Below are 21,471 nucleotides of genomic sequence, written 5' to 3' on the forward strand. Positions count from 1 at the left end.
AAGTCTGTGATTTAGGTGGTAGAAGGACCAGGGACCCAGATTGGGGATGGGCGAGTCTGATGGACAGGAATGACAGAAGGCTTCAGCTAGCCAAAGGAAAACACAAACCAGAGGCAAACTTCAAACCTCAGCATCATCTAAGTCCTCCTTTTCTACTTGTCAGTTACCATGAGATCTTGTCTTGCTTCTTTGATAAAACCAGGTACTCTGGAGTCTTGATTTCTCAAATTTTCTACAAGGTTTTCTAGAGCAGGCTTTCAGAAGCCAGTATGGCATCTACAGTATCCCATACCCCAAAGGGGACCCAGAAGAAGAGCTGTGGAGAAGAGCCACAGCTGTTCCCTTCTACCATTCCTCCCTCAACCTTCTGCCCCCATGAGGCAAGATGCCCCAACGAAGCAGGGGCCAGAGCCAGACCTCCAGGGTAGACCCCAGGCTTGATGGGCAATCCCCAACAAAAACTACTGCTTTGCCAGCTCCAGCAGTTGATACTCTAACTAGTTGTACCTCTTGCTGCTACAGCCAGAGAGTTCATTCTGGTAAGTCCAATGGCCTTCTTTTACTGCAGTGTCTAAGTGCAGGCTCAGCTGGTTAGGTGGGCTCAGACTTGGTCCCCTTATCACTGATGTCGTCAGAAGTGGGAATCCTGCTTGATCTACAGAGCTTAATATTATTTACTGGGAGTTCCAGGGAAACTAGCTAGGGGACCAGCAACAGCCATTTAACCTCTGTCACAGTTGCATTTCGTTGAGGTATCATGAGTATACAGAGAAGCCATGAAAGCAATTCTAGGAAGAGCTGTAGTACTACAGGTTTTACCTAATTGAACCTTCCAAATGAAGGTATGGAAACCACCTCTGAAAAGAACTAATCTAATAGAAAAAAATAATTGCAAGTGAAGTTATAAAAAGAAGGTAAAAGACCTTCCCATTGTGGAGATATGAAAAAATAGTCTAACTCTCGTTATATCTACTCAAGTTAGAAGACCTTAAAGTAAGAGCTTATGCCAAATAAAGCTAGATTTTTCAGGATGTGATATCTGTATTATAAAGTAACATAAAAAACAACATCTAATTTTAAAAATAATTAGGAGGTGCACGGCCCCTGCCCATGGGGGAGGGCACTTGGCATTGCACCCCTGGGGCCATGCCGCTTTGTGTGCTCTGGCCTCCACGACCCGGCTGCGCTCATCCCTGTCTGGCCGCGGGCTGCAGCAAGAGAAGTGGCCATAGAGGCCATGAACACACTGCTGGCCAGCTGTCCCATGGGTGGCCAGGCCGGCGGCCGCAGAATCACTGCGTGCACCACCGAAGGTGTGCTGCTCAACACAGGATCCAGTGCAGCTCTATTCGACCTCTGTAATGCCCAGGGGCCACCGACTGGCCGAGGAGCCACTGTGGGCCCCCCCCCCCCCCCGAGAACGGCCGCGGGGGACCTAGGTACTGCCAAGGACCCGCGACGGGGCACAGGGCCTGAGGAGCCATGCTCAGCCCGCAGGCAGTTGAGGGGAGCCGCGGTGGGGCCCAGGACCCGAGAGGCGCCGAGGAACTGCGGGCGGTCGAGGGGAACCCTGGGGAGCCCAGCGCCCGGCCCGCGGGCCATCGAGGGGAGCCGCAAGGAGCCCAGCAGCTGCGGGGGGGGGGGGGGGGGGGGGGCGGGACTGCGGAGCAGAGCCCAGCCCACAGGCGGCCCAAGCGAGCCGCCGGGGTCCCAGGGCCCCAGGAGCCGCACTCAGCCCGCAGGCGGTCAAGGGGAGCCGCTGGGGGCCCAGGGGCCTGAGGAGAGCCGAGGAGCTGCGGGGGGGCCCAGAAGCCTCGGGTGACCCAGGAGCCCCAGGGGGCCCGGGAACGGAGGGGCGCCAAGGAACCCCGGGCGGCCGAGGGGTGCCGCGGTAGGGGGAGGGGGGGGGGCATGCGGGTGGCCCGGGAGCCTAGGCCAGCCTCTTCTGCCAGTGAAGAGGCCCTGGAAATCAAAGTGCCCCCGAAAAGCTATTCAAGTCCTCCACTAAAGTAATATACATTTAAAATCTGTATTTTGTTTAAAAAATTTATATAGAAAATTTTTATCTGTGCTGACTAATCCAAGCCTCAATCATTGAGGAACTAGGGCCTGTTATTAATTCAAGCATTGGTATGCTCTTGGTGCATCAGTGCAACAGACAAGCTGGTCCTGTTTTTTCCCATTTAGAAATGATGTCCCCCTTTTAGACACCAAACCATTTTAACAACTTCAGAATGGACCAAGAGGCATTTGTTGGGAGGGGAGAGGAGGCTGCTCATAGCCCAAGGACATGTTTTAGCCCTGGGGTAGTTTTGTCTGTAGAGAACTTGGACTTTCTAAGTGTCTAAAAGGAGATTGGAGACTTTATGAGAACTAAAGCCAAGGGGAAGAAGTGGGGGCTGGAATAGATCCAATAGAATGGGGCATTCTAGTCATGGTCCAATGATCTGTAACCAAGAAAAATAAGAAAGAACATATTTTCTGGCACAAATCTGCTCAAATGGTATTCATGGGAAAACCCCCAAGGTGATCTAAATCAAGCTTCTTAAACTGTGGGTTGCAATCCCATATGGGGCCACATGTGGGCGTGGTAAAAAATTTCACAGTAATGTTTAATTTGTATACCTATTTTATATACCTATATACCTGGAGTTGAGTGACCATGTCTTGGGTGAAAAGGGGGTCATAAGTGGAAAAAGTTTAAGAAGCCCCAATCCAGATCTCATACCTATAAGTAGCTTCCATGCAGTCAAAATTGTCCTGGTCTGATTCCTGCCCAATGATGTGTAATAGGGAAATAAAAAGGCAGGTTGCTGTACCACACCCTATATTCTGCAATACTACACCATCAAGGAGGAAGAGATAATTACTCTTGGGTTGGGTTTCTTGGGTTGATACCCCTTCATGGAACATACTAAGCTCAATGTATCAGATTCTCTTGGTCACCCATTGAGCCAAGATCTGACCTCATATACTGAGTTGCCTGAAGCCATGCTGTATTGTGGCCATCTCCTCCAGAATCCCCAGTGACAAGACATTTGGCTGTCCAGGGACCAAGCTATAGAACTCCTACTTCCTTATATGACTTACATCTTCATATAGCAACAGCCAGCGGTGCTGCTGCTCCCCATCCTAAACATAATCCTTTCCAGGCCTAATTGGGTAGCTAGAAGGTCAAACACAGCTCACACTACTAAAATTTAAGTATGGGAGGTCAAAACAACCTTGGGTTGCAAGTCTTTCCAAATAACTTACCAAAATATAGAGAACAACTTCATGCAGGATTATTGCCCCTAAGCCGAAATCAATAGGAAAAGATCTTTTAAAGATTGTTTTCTTTTTCAACTGGTTAATGCTGTACATTCGTTAAGGAATAGTTTAATCATCTACAAAGATCTAGCAAACCCAAGTTGTCCACAGCAAAAACGATCTAAAAACTTCAGCAAAGTACCTGTGGAAAAACCAGCAGAGGGCTAAGCAGGGACCAAAAAAAAACATAAGCAGAGGGCCTGTACATGGGTATAACCTGAGAAATTCTTCCTTCTGAGCCAGCCTATGGGGAGACCTGTGGAGAGCCTTCCCACCTTTTTGCCTTTCATCAATGGAAAGTACTACCAAATCACTATGAATTCTTCAGGGCTGTTTCTTTGCACTTCCTCATCCTGCATCCAAGGAGCTTCCCTGTTATCTATCTGGTAAATCACATTTGATCTGGAAGCTTTGAGTCCAAAGCAAAGTTCTTGTACTTCTCTAAAATTAAATTCTGATACACAACTCATGAGAATGGTGAAGGTTTCACTCCCTCCTCCTGGTTTAATTTTTAATTAGACCTATCCCCGAAGGTCCATCAGTAAACAGGGATCCAGGACTAAGCCTGAAGTAATTTCTTCCCACAGAATAAGAATAAATATATAATTGTATTCTGAATTCACAGGAGATTCATGGATTTATAGAATCCAGGTTCAAAGCTTGAGTTCAAGCTAGACTCAGAGGACAGTAGCTCCCAGCAGGGCCTTTTTATTTTTATTGTTATCACAGATTTAATCACATCTCGAAACATTAGAATATAAAACAGATTATTGGCTTGGGTATCAGAGCCTACCCAATTCTGTAGGAGGATTCTTTCCCCAACTCTGGTTTTCATGCATTGGCATGAGAACTAGAGGAAGGCACTTAGCACATTGGGTTGATTATTTCCCTCCCTGAACCCTTTGGTAGATTTACAGATTTACTGGAGAATATAGACAAGAATTGTACAGTATGGGCAGGCAGGGATGGATTGGTTGTAGCCACTGACAAAATTATAGATCCACTGAAAATTGAAGAAATCAAGGGAATTATTGGCAGGGAAGCGAAACCTAGTCCTTCCCTTATGCTTTGTGGATAACATTTACTCAAGTGTGATGTTTAAAATCTAATGTGGTTCCTTACCTGTCTTTCCCCTTACCCCCACCCCCCTAGTTTTGGAGGGGAAACTAGCTAAGATTTACTGATAAATTCAGTAAGAGTTTAGGCTTTTAGATATTTATTAAAGTATATTCGAAGTTAGTGAAGAGAGAGGGTGAGAACAGATCTCTCATAGAATGGAAAACCCTAGCTTAGATCTATTTGGTATAGGCAGAGAGAAAAACCTTGCCTTTCCCTAGCAGCCCATGTGAAGTTCTGCCACCACGCTGAGGTCCTGGATGAAAAGAGTCCAATCCAGTGAGTCACCCTCCCCTTCCTATTTCCTGTCTCCCTCCCCAAAAGGGGAGGTCCTTCAAGCCGATTGGTTGAGGGTAGTCTCCTTTCAATGTTGTAGTCCACAGCCTCTGAGAACACCCCACTCAGGGCCAGCCAGGCATGGTCTTGATTTTATCAATCTTAAATAGATTCTGAATTTAATTTGAAAGGATTTTTTAATTTAGCTTGAGTAAGATAGAATTTATTTTGGACACCCTACTTTAAAAATTCCTTCCACACCTATGTTAGAACAGTTACAGGAACACTGAGACCCAAAGCAATATCTGCTGCCTCAGTCTCACATGTGCACCAAATGCAGATAACCTAATGAACAAGAAATCCTCATTCAACAAGGTAATATGCCCTGACCACTGACAGGATTGGTTGAATAGCAACTGACTAGGCTTTGATGTTGTACTCAAGAAGGAATGGTATATATTAACGGGGGAATGAAGCATAATTGAAAATTATGAAGACAGTCACATGAGAAAACCCTAGAATTACCATGGCAAAAAGCATTTAGGTTTAAAAAGATGCAGAAATGCAAGATTGATGGAGAGTATGCCATTTATCACCTGGACATAAAGACCCTCCTTCCTTGTCCTAAATATCCCACAAAAGTAATCAAGAGTTTGAGGGCTCCCCACCACAAACATCTCAAGAGACACAGGCTTCCTTCCCCCCATCACACCCCTCAGATGAAGGCCTAAATCTCTCAAGAGTTTGGAAAGTTTGGCCAACTCACTGAGAACTATGATGAATTTCAATTTATCCAGCTGCCCACGGTAAGGCCCTTCATTCAGGCCCTTGGCGACTATTCATTTATAATCTCCACTGTGACTCTTCAAGGGTGCCCCAAAGGCAATGAGGCTATGGGTGGGGGGGCCATACAGGTTACCCCCATATCTCTGTTCTCATAAAGGAGATATTGTATTGAGTTAGATGTAGCTGTACTATCCACTGCTGAAGATAGAGCAGCATTCCTGGACCCCTAATGCGAATGATTTTGGGACAGGAGAAAGTGAATCAGAAGTGGTACAGTGTCTAGAACACAGGAGTCAGAAGACCCAAGTTCAGATGCAGCTTCTGACACTAGCTATGTGATCCCAAGGCAAGTCACTTAATTGCTGACTCAGTTTCCTCAATTATAAAATAGGAATATGGGACCTCCCTTTCTCAGGGTTGTGATAATCAAATAATGTTGTAGGGCTCTTTGTAAACCTTAAAGTGCTATATAAATTCTAGCTGCTATTACAAGGCAAAACCAATGCTGAGTTAGAGCATTGTGAGAAGAACTAAATACAACTGGCTTTGCCCCACACCCAGCACACTCTTACACACACACCCTCAGAAACTTTTGGTTACTAGAACAGGCCTCACTGTTGCACCAGGTCCTAAGATTGCTAGCTTGGGAGAACTGACTGAGAAACATCACATTTTTTTCTGAGAAATTTCAGGTCAGTGAATGAGACTTTGTTTCCGAATAACAATACTCGACAACATGGATGGTGTCCAACCCTGGCAATGAAGCTCCAGAATCCCTTCCAAAACCCTCTCATATACTCTAACAGTGACAGTGCTGTCATTTTCAAGTCTTGGTGCTGAGAATTAGGGGCAGCAGGCTTAATGCTTTTGCATAGGAGGGTGAGCTTCAGTTCATACTTACATTACTAGAGAATTACAAAGTAATCAGAGGCCCCTAAGTAGCACAAGTAGTGGAGTGCTGGGCCAAGAGTTGGGAAGACCCAAGTTCAAATTCTACCTCAGAGCTTGTAGGACCCTGGGCAAGTCACTTGATCAGCCTTCCTTCAGTTACCTCAACTATAAAATGGGAATAATTGCATGTATCTCCCATGGTTGTTTTGAGGATCAAGTGAGATATTTGTGAAGCATTTAGCACTGTACCTGGCACAGAGTAGGCACTCAATTTTTTTTTTTACAAGATAAAAAAATGGAAGAGACTAATCTAGGGTAATTTACTGTACAATCTATTCTAATCATGGAGACTCCATTAATAATAATCAATCCCTAAGGACACATCGATATATCCATGGACACACAAGACAATTCTAATGATAGGAAACTCCAGATATTCAAAAGCACCATAGTAATGTGATAAAAAAAAATGGGATTTAGCAGATACTCAAAGACCCACCTGGAGATTAATCTAGACTGATTGAATCAAGTGAGAGTGATTGACTGCTGATTAGCCTACTTCAAGTTAACTAGATTGTAATCACACCTGGCTAGCCCTTAATAAGGTATTGTTCTCAGAAGCTAGACTGTGAACTCAACTTGAGAACACCTTCAAAACCAATGGACTTGGATGATGCCAGCCAATCAGCTTGAAGCAGTGTGTAAGGACCGCCTCTGTTCCAGACCTATAAAAAGCTTCCACAATCAGCTTGCTGGTGAGTTTGTGATTGGACTTCAAGTTAACTAGATTGTAAACACACTTGGCTAGCCCTTAAGAAGGCATTGTTCCGGAGTCGATCCCAAGCAGTTGGGCAGGTCCAGGCTGGGAAGCTGCATTGGGAGTACCCAGCGGCTGTCCCTGGGGGAGCCCGGGTGCAGGGGACCATGCCGGCCCGCAAGACCTTCCGCAAGCGCCGTACAGAGTCAGATGAGGACAGTGAAGAGGTCTGGTTGAAATTGGAGGAAACCAAAGAAGTTCAGAGCTTGAGGAAACGACCTAAGGGGGTGAGCGCTGTAGCCCTCCTGGTTGGGGAGAAAGTACAGGAAGAAACAACTCTAGTGGATGATCCCTTTAAGATCAAGAAGGGTGGAATGGTGGACATGAAGAAACTTAAGGAGAGAAACAAGGACAGCATTAAAGAGGAAGACCTCAATTTAGGCACCTCATTTTCAGCAGAAACCAACCGAAGGGACGAAGATGCTGACATGATGAAATACATTGAGACTGAGCTAAAGAAGAGGAAAGGAATTGTGGAAAATGAGGAGCAGAAGGTAAAGTTGAAGAACGCTGAAGACTGTCTCTATGAGCTCCCTGAGAACATCAGAATCTCTTCAGCCAAGAAAACAGAAGAGATGCTGTCCAACCAGATGCTGAGCGGCATCCCTGAGGTGGACTTAGGTATCGATGCAAAAATTAAAAATGTCATTTCGACAGAAGATGCCAAGGCACGCCTACTAGCAGAGCAACAGAACAAAAAGAAAGACAGTGAAACCTCTTTTGCTCCAACTAACATGGCTGTGAACTATGTGCAGCATAACCGATTTTATCATGAAGAACTCAATGCCCCAGTTCGGAGGCACAAGGAGGAGCCCAAAATCCGTCCCCTCAGGGTGGGAGATACTGAGAAACCAGAACCTGAGAGGTCTCCTCCAAATCGAAAGCGCCTCCCCAATGAAAAGGCAACCGATGATTATCATTATGAGAAGTTTAAGAAGATGAACAGACGCTATTGATATCAGCTCAGTGGGAGTAGGTGGGGGAAGGGTTTTTTGCAGAGATTTTTTTTTATCAACTACAAGATGCAATGTATATATCACAGAAATAAAAGTTTGTTTTACAACCTATTTGGTTTTTGTTTGGTTTGGGGTATTTTGGGGTATTTTTGCAAATAGGCATGTATCTGTTTATGAATGTGGCCATATGAACATCAACTATAATGATCTTGCATGTTACCTGACAGGTTTTCTTAAGCAATAGATTGATATCCTCATTAAGCTAAAAAAAAAGGTATTGTTCTCAGAAGCTAACTCAACTTCAGACCACCTTCAAGTCTAGTGAACCAATGGATTTGGTTGACGCTAGCCAATCAGCTTGAAGCAGTGTGTAAGGACCTCCTATGCTCTGGACCTATAAAAAAGCTTCCACACTCAGTTTAAAGGGAGTTCATGGTTGAAGAAGCAGACTCATGGCAGAGGACTTAAGGAGGAACCAGACCAGGCTGGAGCTCTAGGCTAAATAGGCCTTTTCTTAACTTTCTGAACTGCACTTGAATATCTGGTATGCTTTAATAAATGCTTAATGCGTAAAGACTGGTGCTAAAGCTTCTAATTTAAGGCGACCACAATTTAGATTTTTAAACATCATACTTCCTTTCAACAAAAGGAAGGAATGGGAGAGAGAGGGACACTAGGAATAAGGTTGCCTTCCCCGCTCCTGCCCCACCCTCAGCCAAAAAATAAAAATATTTCAATGCAATGATTTTTTAAAAATTCGTGTCTTTTTTTAAACTTCACAAACAGCAGCCTCAGACTTTTACTAGCTGTGTGACCTTGCCTCACAAGGAAAAATATACATACATATATATTATACATTATATATTTAGAAAGCAAAGCAAGCTATGCCTAAAATATTAGTTTCCTTCTTTCTGTTTTATTCTTATATGGAACTGCTCCTTGTATTACATGGTAAAGTTCCACACTTTAAAAAGAACATTAAATGGTGGTACTCCAATTTTCTAGTCTGAAAGCTAGCTGTGTAACACATGCCCCCCAAACAAGAATTCTCTTCAGTCAGGATGGAGATATATACTTCTACTCAGTAAGGCAAATGATCTATTTGGTTCAAACTCCCAACTATAAGGGTTCAAGAAATTTCAACAATCAAGAACAGCAATCCGAGTCCAACATGCAAATACCCTACAAGTGTTAAGTACCGAGTTTGTGGGGAGCTCTCAGAGATTGAAGATCTCTATTACGTCCCTAGAGGTATCTGTACTCCATGATAAGGCCACAGATTCTGAAATCTTTTCAGATGAAAAGTCAGACACCAGTATTCTGCTGTGAAGAAACTGAGCAATAAAAGGAATTTCAACTTCAGTCTGAGGTTTGGCTTAGTGGAACTTAACCCATTCAGTGTCCAGCATGGTATGCTCTAAGGCCTCATAAAGGAGGCACAAAGGTGAGAAGTGATTCCTTTGGACCCCTATTCCATTCCAATCAGTATTAATCAGTTTGGTGTGATTGCACAAGGGGTAATTATTATCAGCAATTGTTACCTATATGCTCATCTAGTAATATGCAGTTAGTGCATGTTTACACTTGTACTATTGTTAGATGGCTAAGATTTTTTTTACATAAATCATTTAGGGCTAATTAGATACCCCCATCCTTTATTGTAAGCCTGACATTTTACTCCAATGTTCACTACTTGTTTATCAGTTATGAAGCTCATTTGCACAATCACAAGAACACTGACAAAGATATCTTCACCCTGTTTTACTCAAAGTCCATGTCCCAACCTAGCATGGCTGGTGTGATATGGAAAGTCCCTCAATTTGTGCTGCCAGACCATCCTCTCTTGTCCAACAAGAGCAGATGACTATCTTATGACCACTTAGTCACCAGAGATGGCCCAGGCCTAGTCTACCTTGTGACCACCCATGCAGATGCATCATTTCTGGCCCTCCTGGAGGGTCAAAATGTAGAAGAACTCTCAACCAATGAGATTCTGTATTCTCCCATGACTCTTCTACATGTTTGAGTATCAAATCCCATGCCAAGTTGAGGCCCTCTTGCCCTGTCACTGCACAAGGGCCTTTTCAGATCAAAGACTCACTAAATATAAAGTGACTGCTAGGGAATGGCAACACCACCCTAAAATGTCCTATAGTCCTTAATCCTGCAACATTTCCCCTCGATTTTCCATTCTCAAGAAAGCCTGTGTATGTCTGTGCCTCTGTAGTCAACATGGCTGAAAAGTCCCATGATGATCTCTCTGGTGTACCTTTAGAGAACTCTGACTTCTTTTATACAGATGGGTTCTCCTTGACGAAGGAGGGGGGAACACCCAGTGGGTAAAGGCTTTTCCTAGCTCTCGTGCCACCGTTACATTTGCTGATAAGATATTCCTGAAGACTGTCCCTCGCTTTGGCCTACCAGCACAAACTGACTGACAAAGGCATATATTTCACTATCTTTTCCCCCATTTATTCCTATCTTGGGGTGACTCAAATTCCACATGCCTTACTCTCCACAAAGTTCAGCCCAAGTTGAACATATGAATATGGAACTTAAAGTCACGATTGGAAATCGTGTGCCAAGACTCATTTGAAATGGCCTGATGGTCTTCCCCTTGGCATTGTTCTAACTGCACAGTCAACCAGGAGAACTATAAGATGCCACCTTTTGAAATGCTTTTTGGGCACCCCCCCATCCAAATAAAACCTTTCCTCAGGATATATACCATTATAAGGAGAAGCTACTTCTGTTGCTTCCTATATACAGGAGTTATAGGTCAGACTATAGAGGAGGAGCAGCAGTGCAAGCTGGTCCTCCAGACTTCAGTGCATGACTTACACCCAGGAGACAGGTATGTCAAAAACTTTCAGCAGGCCATTGAGACTCAGCTGACTTGGGAAGGACCATTCCAGATGTTGCTGACCATTCTTCCATCAAAGAAAAAAACTCTTGGATTCAGTGTTCCCAATAAAACTGGTACCATTTTCTGATACATAAGGCTCCTTTTTTTAAACTCTAGTTATTCAACATCATTCATAGCTAACAGACACCCAAAGAAGCTTAGAACTGCTGCTTCATTTGAGCATATGCTAGTCTTTGGTGTCATTTTGATCTCAGAATTATTACCTGTGGTCTTCTCCTTTATCATTATTCTCTTATGACTGAACAAAAGATAAACATTTAATAGACCGCATAATCAGGTAGGATGCACTTTACTCAAAGCCAAAGACATTGGGTCTCATGGGTCTCTCACCAGCTCCATTATCCCCTTGGTACTTATTCCTGTTCAGCCAAATTAAACATTACCACAACTTGGAACTGAAGAAGGTATTTACAGGTTATCCAATAGGCAATTTGCCCTTTTGCTTTTGTCATTTATGACATTATCAGTACAGATGGGAATCCAGTTTAGTGGTTATAACCAGTCCCAATAGTCTTCAGAAATTTCCAACTTTCAGTGGAATTTAATGTGTCATCTACAATAATTTAAGTGTTGGGTTTTGGAGGACTTCTAGGAGCCAAGATAGCAGAGTAAGCAAGAAATGGCCATAACTCTCCTATATTCACCTCTGAACAACCATAAAATAGAACCCCCAAACAAATCCTGAAATAACAGAATCAGCAAAAATGACAGGGTAAAAAAAAATCTTTCAGCCCAAGAAACTTGGAAGGTCAGCAGGAAAGGTCTTTCTTACTCAGGAAAAAGGGGAGCACCTTCTAGGCTTAAGACACCCTCTAAGACCCCTCTTCCCCACTTAATCTAGCTGATAGTATACAGTATCCTCTTATCCCAGGGTCTCCAAATTAGGGAGATGTGAGCACCCCAGTTTCCACAGGCAATCTTGGTGGGCATATCTGAAAGGTAAATGAATATTAGAAGATCATCCAGGCATAGGCCTAGCTCACAAACCTGCGTTTGCCCCCTCTATGAACTCCCAGATGTTTTCTGTGAACTCTAGCTATAGCTTCATGTGGGAAATTGCCCCTGTTTTTTTTTTTTTTAAGTGAGGCAATTGGGGTTAAGTGACTTGCCCAGGGTCACACAGCTAGTGTTAAGTGTCTGAGGCAGGATTTGAACTCAGGTACTCCTTACTCCAGGGCCGGTGCTCTATCCACTGAGCCACCTAGCCGCCCCAAATTGCCCCTGTTTTGACCAAGAGTGGGAACGTGAAGGAGGATACCCTGCTGGGATCTTTGGCCAGGTCCCTTCTAGGGAAATCTCACTGATTAACTACCCAAGGTTCCCAGGAACTAGCCATTCCTAGGAACTATAAACAATTCCAGGGGTAGTCCTGGGGGTTTGGCTCCCCCTCGGGAGTATGTCCTGAGAAACTAAAAGTTTATTCCAACTTCTCTGGCAGTGATCCTGCATGAACTCACTTGGTGTCAATCATAAAATTAGCTCATCATACAAGCTGCTATTGGTGGCTTCAAGCCACTTTTGTTTAAGGTACTATATAAATCAAAGTAAGCCCCCACCCTCTTTCTAGTCTAACCCGTGGAGAGGACGCTTTGCCCGGGATGTTCCCTATCAGGACTCTGGGAAGCTGTACCGGGACCCCCAGCCAATTGGACCCAGGAGTTGGTGATTCCCCAATTTGGTGATATATTTTTCTTTAACTATTAAAGCAAGAGTGGCCACTATGTAGAGATTTACATTGCTAGGCTACTTACTTTATTGCTGTTGCAAAACTAATCTCTTCCTGTACTATAATATTCATTAAATTTAATTTTCTTCACCTGGTGTTGGAGTGTCATTTTGTAGGACTGAATCTGAACATTATCCTTAACAATACAATATCACTAAGGAAGGAGGCATCATAAGGTATTGGAAATTGGTTCCTATACAAGCACTTATGGCAACCAACTTTCGTGATGGTTATTGTGGGTAGGAAGAGTGCAAAACCCTTGGAATTGTCTCACCTATATGTCCATTGCTGTGATCTCTGCAGAAAAATCAAGACTCTCCCTTCTATCAGTTCTCCCCTCAGAACTGCCACAAAATGTTGTGGCATTGACAAATGTTCAGAGAACATAAATAGGAAGAGCTAGACCAGGTGAGCCCCTAGGCCAGCACCTGGCTTGCCACAAGTTTGCCTAAAGACAATCATTCTAGCAGCTATCACAGAAACAGAAAATGCATTCCCAGAAAGACTGTAGGTTTTTCTAGCCAAATAGCAGCACTGCTGGGGTTTCAGAATACCCAAGTAGTACCAGTGTTGGCTGCATCCACCATGACCTGTCCATTTTACATAAACCTGAAAGGCATAGTTCATAGTGTAAAAAAAAAAAATGAGCTAACCTAACCTGGAAAAATTATGTAATTGGATTTATGAAAAATTATAACTATATGAAAAATTATAGGTTTAGAAAAATTATAATTGGGCCGTAAGTCCCATCTGGGTGGCCATTCAAATGTAGAAATATTTTAAATTGACTGGGCCTAATTTGGGGGCTAATCTGACTAGAGGACTAATCTTGGGACTTTTGACTAACTGACTGCTGTTAATTTAGCATGGGCCGTTTATAAAGTTCCACCATACTGCTCCACTCCCAAATTGATAAGCAAAAGATTAGGGGGGCAGCTAGGTGGCGCAGTGGATAGAACACCGGCCCTGGAGTCGGGAGTACCTGAGTTCAAATCCGGCCTCAGACACTTAACATTTACTAGCTGTGTGACCCTGGGCAAGTCACTTAACCCCAATTGCCTCACTAAAAAAAAAAAAAAAAAAGATTAGGAAGCCTCTTAACTAAATAATCAAAGCAGAGTTTATTTATGAGGTACAATTTAAATTAAGAATACAGGAAAATAAATCGTACAACCTGACTACATTGCAGCAGGTCTCTTTCCACTGCTTCTCTTTCCACCTGCTGGGCCTGGAACTTTTTTAATACAAGGCCCTTAGCTGCCTCTTGCCTTAGGGTATGTTACACTTTCCCTGCTCAGCTAATTTCTTCTAACTCCTCTTAATCTTCACTTTCTCCAACCTGTCCCCTGTGCTGACCCGCTTCTGTGCTCTCTGCTGCCTCCTGTTCTGTCTGTCTGCTCTATCAGTCTGCCCTTCAGCTTCTATTTTCTCTGTCACCATTCCTTCTCCTCTGCTGGCCCCCAGTCCTCTTGTCTGCCCCTCTCCTGAGTCTACCCCCCTGGTCTATATATAGATATCTTTCTTTTCTCCACTTAAATCTTGGGGCTTTTTGTGCCCCCACATCCACCAAACTAATCCACCAGCCAGGGCTGCAGCTGGGGCTGGGGGGATGCCGGAGCATCCCGTGCCTCAGCACAAGCTATGCCAGAGCCCCGGCCTGGATGAGCCCGGAATCTCTGGGATAGTTCTGCTCAGGGTGGAGGGAGCTGGGGCTCCCTCCCCACAGCTATCTGACCTGGGGTCTTGTACAGCCCACGGGGCTTTTTGGCTAAGCTGAAGCAGAGGGGGAGGGGCATCAGTACCTCCCACACAGAAGAGACCCTGAGGGTCTAAGGCTTTCTAATCTCAGCCTAAAGGTAGGGTCCCCAAATCAAAATAAATTTCCACAATAGTATCATTAAGCTACACCACGATGAGCCAGTGATCCAGGGAGGAATTCTTCTCTCCCTACCTTTTTTCCTTTCTTTCTAACAGTTGATCTCTCCCTACCTCATCCCCGTTCCCCAATATACATTTTTTTAACAGTCCCTCTTTTCTGTGCTTCAAATTGGTATTAAATATTAACTTGTTCTGATTATTCACATTTTTGACACTTATGTGTTAGAATTTTAGACTTAACTGTGATGTTTAAAATCTGTGTTGTCTCCTGACCTGACCCCAGTGTGGGGGAAAAACTAGCTAAGATTTACTGATAAATTCAGCAAGAGTTTAGGCTTTTAAGTATATATTGAACTGTATTAGAAGTTAGTGAAGAGAGATAGGGGTGGAAAACCCTAGCTTAGATCTATGCTGGATAGCCAAAGAGCAGACCTCCCTTTACCTCGAAGCCCACTGGATGAAAAGAGAGATCCTCTGCAGTTTCTCCCAGAAGCCCTTAGTAAAACAGGAAACAGGGCCATGTACACCCACCCACCCACCCACCCCCCCCACACACACACCCCTCCAAGCTAATTGGCTGGTAGCTTTGATCGACATGACTATAGGCAGTTCCATAGACTTAACTTCAGAATGCCAAGTCACATGCTTTCTCCTCAGGGCAGAGCTGTCCTGGCTCCCACAATGTCTCTCTCAGCAGAGGGTGGCACCTCGATTCTCACATATGCCCCTATGATTTTGTATGGCCATGCTTGGGCAATACAGGTCCACATATTCCTCTCTTCTCACAAAAGGCCAAGGGTTTCTGAGGCTTGTCAGAGGCTCAAGCTATCAGCCCCTCCCAAGGACTTAGCACTAATTATATAAGGAGTGGGGTCAAGAGTAGAAAGTAAAAATGAGTCACTTATAGCTACATGATCAAAGTTAGTGTATGTCACTTTATCTTGTAGATTTTAATTATGTGAGTACTAAACTGGTGCCTTGCTATTGCTTCTTTAGACTGTAAGCTAAAAGGACTTGGCTTCATGATGCTTTTTGAGGAATTTTGGGGGAGGAAAGGTGTAAATAATGTCACACCAAGACCTAGGAAGGTAAGCATTTTCCACCAAGTTCCACAAATATCTTTGTGGATTATTCCTCCCTAGACTGGTTCCAGAAATGGCAACTTTTCCACATTTGCTAAGTCACGATTGGGAAAGCTACTTCAAACATGTCTAAGCTTGCCAAGCGTGTCTGAGGAAACAGTAAACTGACAAGACGAACCAAATTTGCCATCTATAGAGCATGCATCCCGAGTACCTTACCGTATGGCAGCCAAACATGGACTACATACACTAGACAGAAGAAGCTTAACAGCTTCCACATGTGCTACCTTTGGCACATCCTTGGTGTATCTTGGTCAGATAGGATCACCAACACATAAGTGCTCCAACGAGTGCAACTTCCGAGCATCTACATGCTACTGAAACAGACGGCTATGCTGGCTCGGTCACATGTACCTCATGCAAGACGGGCGCATTCCTAAAGACCTGCTCTATGGCGAGTTAGCCCCAGGCCAGAGACCTGCTGGCCGTGCCCAGCTTCACTACAGAGATGTATGCAAGAGAGACTTGAGGGCTCTAGGAATAGACACCAGCAGCTGGGAGGAGATGGCCAAGGACCGCACCCGATGGAGTTCAGAGCCCAGGAGCAGCTTGCGCACAGCTGAGATGGGCTTCCAAGCTCTGGAGGAAGAAAAACGAATGACACAGGAACCAACGGCAAGAGAGCGCAGTTTTCCAATGTCCTCATTGTGGCAGGCTCCTGTATCAGACTGCACAGCTACACTGTGGCCTATGGCTCTTCAAGGTGCTGATACATGGTTGTCTGTGACTGGCGGAAGCCTACTAAGCTAGAAAGAATAAAAGGGACGATTACTGCTGCCCAACAGGCATGAAGTTCAACCCATTCCAAGTCTGGGGGAACTCTGCTAGAAAGCAGAGCAATGGGTATTCAGTCCTTTATGGGGTAACTTTCAGTAGTTGGACTAATATCCCAAACACCACCTTCCTAAAGAAATCTCCAGGCTTTCAAAGTTCACCTTTTTACCTGCCCCAACATCGATTTGAAAGATGATTGGGATTGGGAAGAGAAATGAGATTGATGCAACAAAATCATGAGGGAAAAAAAAGTCAGCTTGTTAAACAAGGCACAAAAAATAGTGAAGACAATAATACCTTAAAAGGAGAATAGGCCAAATGGTAAAAGATGCACAAAAATCCAATGTAGAAAAATGCCTTGAAAAGAAGAACTGGCCAAATGGAAAATGATATATAAAAATTCATTGAAGAGAAGAACTCCTTAAAAAGCAGAACTGGCCAGATGGAAAAGGAGGTACAAAAGCTCACTGAAGAAAATAATTCCTCAAAAATTAGAATTGGTTAGTGGAAACTAATGACTTTGAGACATCAAAAAAAAACCCAAGAAAATGTGAACTCATTGGAAAAACAACTGATGTGGATAAAATTAAGAGGAATGCACTTGGAGAAGGGGAAAGAGTTAGAATGGGGTAAATCATCTGACATAAATGAGAGCTTTTACAGTGAAAAGAAAGACTGGAGGGGAAGAAAGAACATATGAATCTTGCTCTCAGAATTGGCTCAAAGACAGAACACGTACGCTTCATTGGGTATAGAAATCTAACTTACCATATAGGAAAGTAGGAGGGAGAGTGAACAAGAGAAAGAGGAAGGGGGGGCCATATAGAAGGGACAGTTGATTGGGGGAGATCAAAGTCAGAAGCAAAACACTTTGAAGAATGGACAGGGTGAAAGGAAAGACGGAATAGGATAAACAGTAGACAACAGAATTGAGGGAAATAGTAACTGAAAAAAATTTGCAGCAAGTTTCTCTGATAAAGACCTAATTTCTCAGATATAGAGAGAACTGAGTCAGATTTATAGAAATGAGCCATTCCTCAATTGATAAATGCTCAAAGGATATGAACAGGCATTTTCAGACAAAATAATCAAAACTATCTATAGTCATGAAAAAATGCTCTAACTATTGATTAGAAAAATGCAAATTATAACAACTCACAGCTACCACTCCATACCTATCAGGTTAGTTAATATGACAGAAAAGGAGGGAAAAATAAGACACTAATGCATTGTTGATGAAGTGGGATATTGATTCAACCATTCTACAGAGCAATTTGAAACTATGTGCAAAGAACTACATAAACCATGCAAACCTTTTGACCAAGTAATTCCCCTACTATGAGGGTATCTCAGAGATAAAAAAGGACCTATATGTATGAGAATATTTATAATAGCACTTAGTGGTGGCAAAGAATTGGCAATTGAGGGGTTCCAAGGACTGGGCAGGGAAAGGAACATATGGTGTGTCAAGTAAAAGTGAAGCCAAGGTAAACTGAGGCAAGATTTCTGGAAAAGATAGTTATATACATCACTTAATAAATTGGATCGCTTCAACCACCTCAGCAAAGGCCGGGGACCCTGAAAGTACAAGAAAGCAAACAAGAAAAGGAGTTCTGGGCCATTGGAGAATTGGCTACAGCTAGGAAAGGCGGGTTGGCTTTCAGGGGTGGATGATCAGGCCCCTCCCTGGCAATTAAGGACTGTTAATTGCTTTATGGGCCCCAGCTACCTCTAGCAATCTTGGCTAGAAAAACAAAACCATCCCAAACAGGTGTCATCCCCCTACTCCGAGATCAAATCACCCCTAATTTTGTCAAAGAGACAGAAGAACAGGAGAGTTTGTCTCCTGGGGATGGGTGGAGGTAGAAGTTTGAGCTAGTTCTGTTTATCTGTAAACAGAGACAAGGTTCCTACTTAATTGGCTAGATATTGAGTGCTGGCAGTCTAGGAGTGATCATATTATGCAACCAAACCTTTTAGTTCAGACTGGGAGACTGTCTCGTAAGCCAGACTTGAGAAATGGGGTTTGACAAAATGAGGAATAGGATGAGTCATATTCGTGACTAGATAATACAGCATAACTTTCCTCAATGGTGCTCAGGATTTCACTGTGAGGTTTAACTCCCCCTTACATCAGGAACAATGATATCAGGACACAAGATCCCTACCACTTTACACATAGAAAGTGAGAGCAATGGGAGATCATAAAGTGAGGTTTCAGAATTGTTTTTCAGACCTTGTTGTAGACCAGGTCATTGAAGGAGCTGTTAGCTAAAATCCTTCAGGGTCAGACATGGTTATCAGAACTACCATCTGGGGTGGAGCCATGACAGCTTGCTGCATCGTCCACTCTTCATCCCTTTCCTGACTATACCATTGGTACATGGCTAGTCTACTAGCTACATTCTACAATTAGTTCCTTCTTCCCCTGCCCCTTACCTTTGGCCACTACAGGTCACATAGGTCTTTGAATTTGGCTGAATATACTATTCAGAAATCAGAGGCATGAAATAGGGAAAACTGAAGAAAATGAACTGGGGTCAGACTAATCCAAACTTATTATAATGATCATGTCCTGCATCCAGGCTTTCCAGCTGTTGAGTTCCTTACTCTGGTGTTCAATTGTCATTCATGTGGTGATTCTCACTCCATTGGACTTGTTCTTCCTGTGAAGAAATCTAAAACTCACTCATTCTAGAAAAATGGAGCCAGAGGACCATGAAAGGCAGATGGGAGAAGAAAGTCAAAGATCTTGGCAGAAACATCTTTAGAGATCTAGGCTTTTTATATTTTCCATCTTCTGAATGATGATGTCTGGAATTTGGATTAAAAAATTGTTAAATACTGGAAAGGGTGGGCAGCTAGGTGGCGCAGTGGATAAAGCACCGGCCCTGGATTCAGGAGGACCAGAGTTTAAATCTGGCCTCAGACACTTGATACTTACTAGTTGTGTGACCTGGGCAAGTCACTTAACCCCAATTGCCCTGCCAAAAAAAAAAGAAAAGAAAAGAAATGCTGGAAAGGGTTCCTGAACATTTCTTGAGTGTCAAACACTTGACTTGGAAGCGCTATGGTAAGAAAAGGGGAGGGAGGGCTTCATTTCTCCCCCCCATTTGAGTCTCACAAGATACCCTTTGCAAGTCATTGCTTGATGAGCCAGACCTCCTGGGTGTACTCATTCAGTGAGAGATCTGACTGGCTAACCTCTTGCTTATTCTGAAGTAAGACCATTTGGGGAGGAATCAGCTTCCATTTCTACAATACTGACCCCTACAGGGAATGGTACCAATATCCAAGATATCCCCAGGGAAACTTCGTTCATTTAGCTACAGCAACTTGGTCCTTACCACTTCAAGCCCAAGGCAGAACCAGTGTCACCACTTTAACAAGGGGCTAAAGTACTAGAGAAGTAGCTAAAAGCTAAGTAAAAATTCAAGACGAGACTTTATATCCTGATGTATCAGTAAATGTCCAATGACATTTGTTTTTAAGACAATCAGGGATGTTGAGGAAGAAATAGTGGTAAGAATCTGTTTCACCACTGGGGCTTTGACTTCCTTAGCCACTCTTATTGTTCTCATTCCAGGAATTTTGATTTCGAGTACTGTGTATGCTCTTTTTCCCACCTCGAAGTTTTGAAGCCACATTTAACAGAACACTCTGGCTTGTTTCTCTACCTCTCCTGACTTCTAAATTCCCGCTGCCTTCTAGCAGTCTTGTTGTGTGGTTCTGAACTACAACATGGAGAAACCCGTTACAGTTTTTTTTTCTTCATCATTGGTCTTCCTGGAGTCCTTTTCACACATTTACTTGGGTTTATGTGAGGAAGCTGGGTTTTTTTCCTAAGAACCTTTTATACCATCATCTTAATAAAAAAATCCTCTCCATTACAAAATTGTATTTGGCCATATTACCTTCAAATTAACTTTCCAGTAAGGCATTAGCATTACAACAGGCTATGGGTTTGGAGATCTGCCGCCTTAAGACGGGACCATCCAGCCCCAACTCCAGTTCTCTGGGCAAGCTCTAGGTCGTGGAGCTTATTGTATAGGGCTTTTACACATTTGCCAGGGATGTGGTAGGTAGGCAAAGATATGCTCCTTTCAGTGAAAATTCTCACTTCTATACTGTCATCTTTAGTTGATGATCATAGGTAAAGAAGTCATGTGTAGAAAAAAAAATCACTGTCTTAAAGACATTATTAAGACTTGTGTCATCCCACAGGGGTCACTAGGCTGCTAAAAATAAACCATGGCGCTGTCCAGGGAATATGGATTAAAGTACCATTCCTAATCTTCTTTCACTCGTCTTGACCTCTCTTTCAAAATAAAGAAAGGCAAGAGTTACTGGTTAAGGAGCTTCCCTATAGCAAATGGAGGGGTATGTGTGGGTCTGTGTGTATGGGATGTCAAAACATGCATGCAGATGCATAGTTAGGATGCCAGTTTTCTTATATAGCCAAGTAGTCGAGGGATTTTCAGAAGTTGCGCCATAGGTGTAGCAGTCATCATGGTGCCAATGGCCCTAGCTACAATAAGTACAACAATGACAACAGCAGTTATAACTAGGACTCTTGTGGCAGTAGCATCTTTATCTCAAATTCAGAGCCTCAAAATCAATTTTTTAAAGTTATTACCATTAGCTAGCATTTACATAATTTTATATAATGAATAGCTGTTCACAAAGCACTTTACAGGGTGGTTGTGAAGACCAAATTAGATAAATTGGTAAAGTGGGTAGCATCCCTACTTTACAGATGAAAAAAACTAAGCTTAGAAAGATTAAGTAACTTGCCCAAGATCACACAGAGAAGTGGCAAAGACAAACTCAGCTCTTCCTACCTCCCAATAAAGTATTATCCACTGGCCACTTAG

General features: G+C 43.4%; 1 protein-coding gene across 1 annotated transcript; it reads left to right on the forward strand.

Annotated features, from left to right (window-relative positions):
- The first annotated feature begins 7,302 nt into the window (after positions 1 to 7,302).
- On the forward strand, positions 7,303 to 8,161 carry LOC122730466 (telomere length and silencing protein 1 homolog). Its single transcript, XM_043969603.1, has one exon. It carries the CDS (start codon positions 7,303 to 7,305, stop codon positions 8,149 to 8,151), a length of 849 nt encoding a protein of 282 aa, XP_043825538.1. The 3' UTR covers positions 8,152 to 8,161.
- Positions 8,162 to 21,471: the final 13,310 nt, after the last annotated feature.

Source organism: Dromiciops gliroides, chromosome 6 (genome assembly GCF_019393635.1).
Source record: "Dromiciops gliroides isolate mDroGli1 chromosome 6, mDroGli1.pri, whole genome shotgun sequence".
In the NCBI taxonomy this organism is placed as follows: Eukaryota; Metazoa; Chordata; class Mammalia; order Microbiotheria; family Microbiotheriidae; genus Dromiciops; species Dromiciops gliroides.

Excerpts from the sequence above, each read along its gene's own strand:
- LOC122730466 (XM_043969603.1), top strand. The coding sequence starts at position 7,303 with ATGCCGGCCCGCAAGACCTTCCGCAAGCGCCGTACAGAGTCAGATGAG.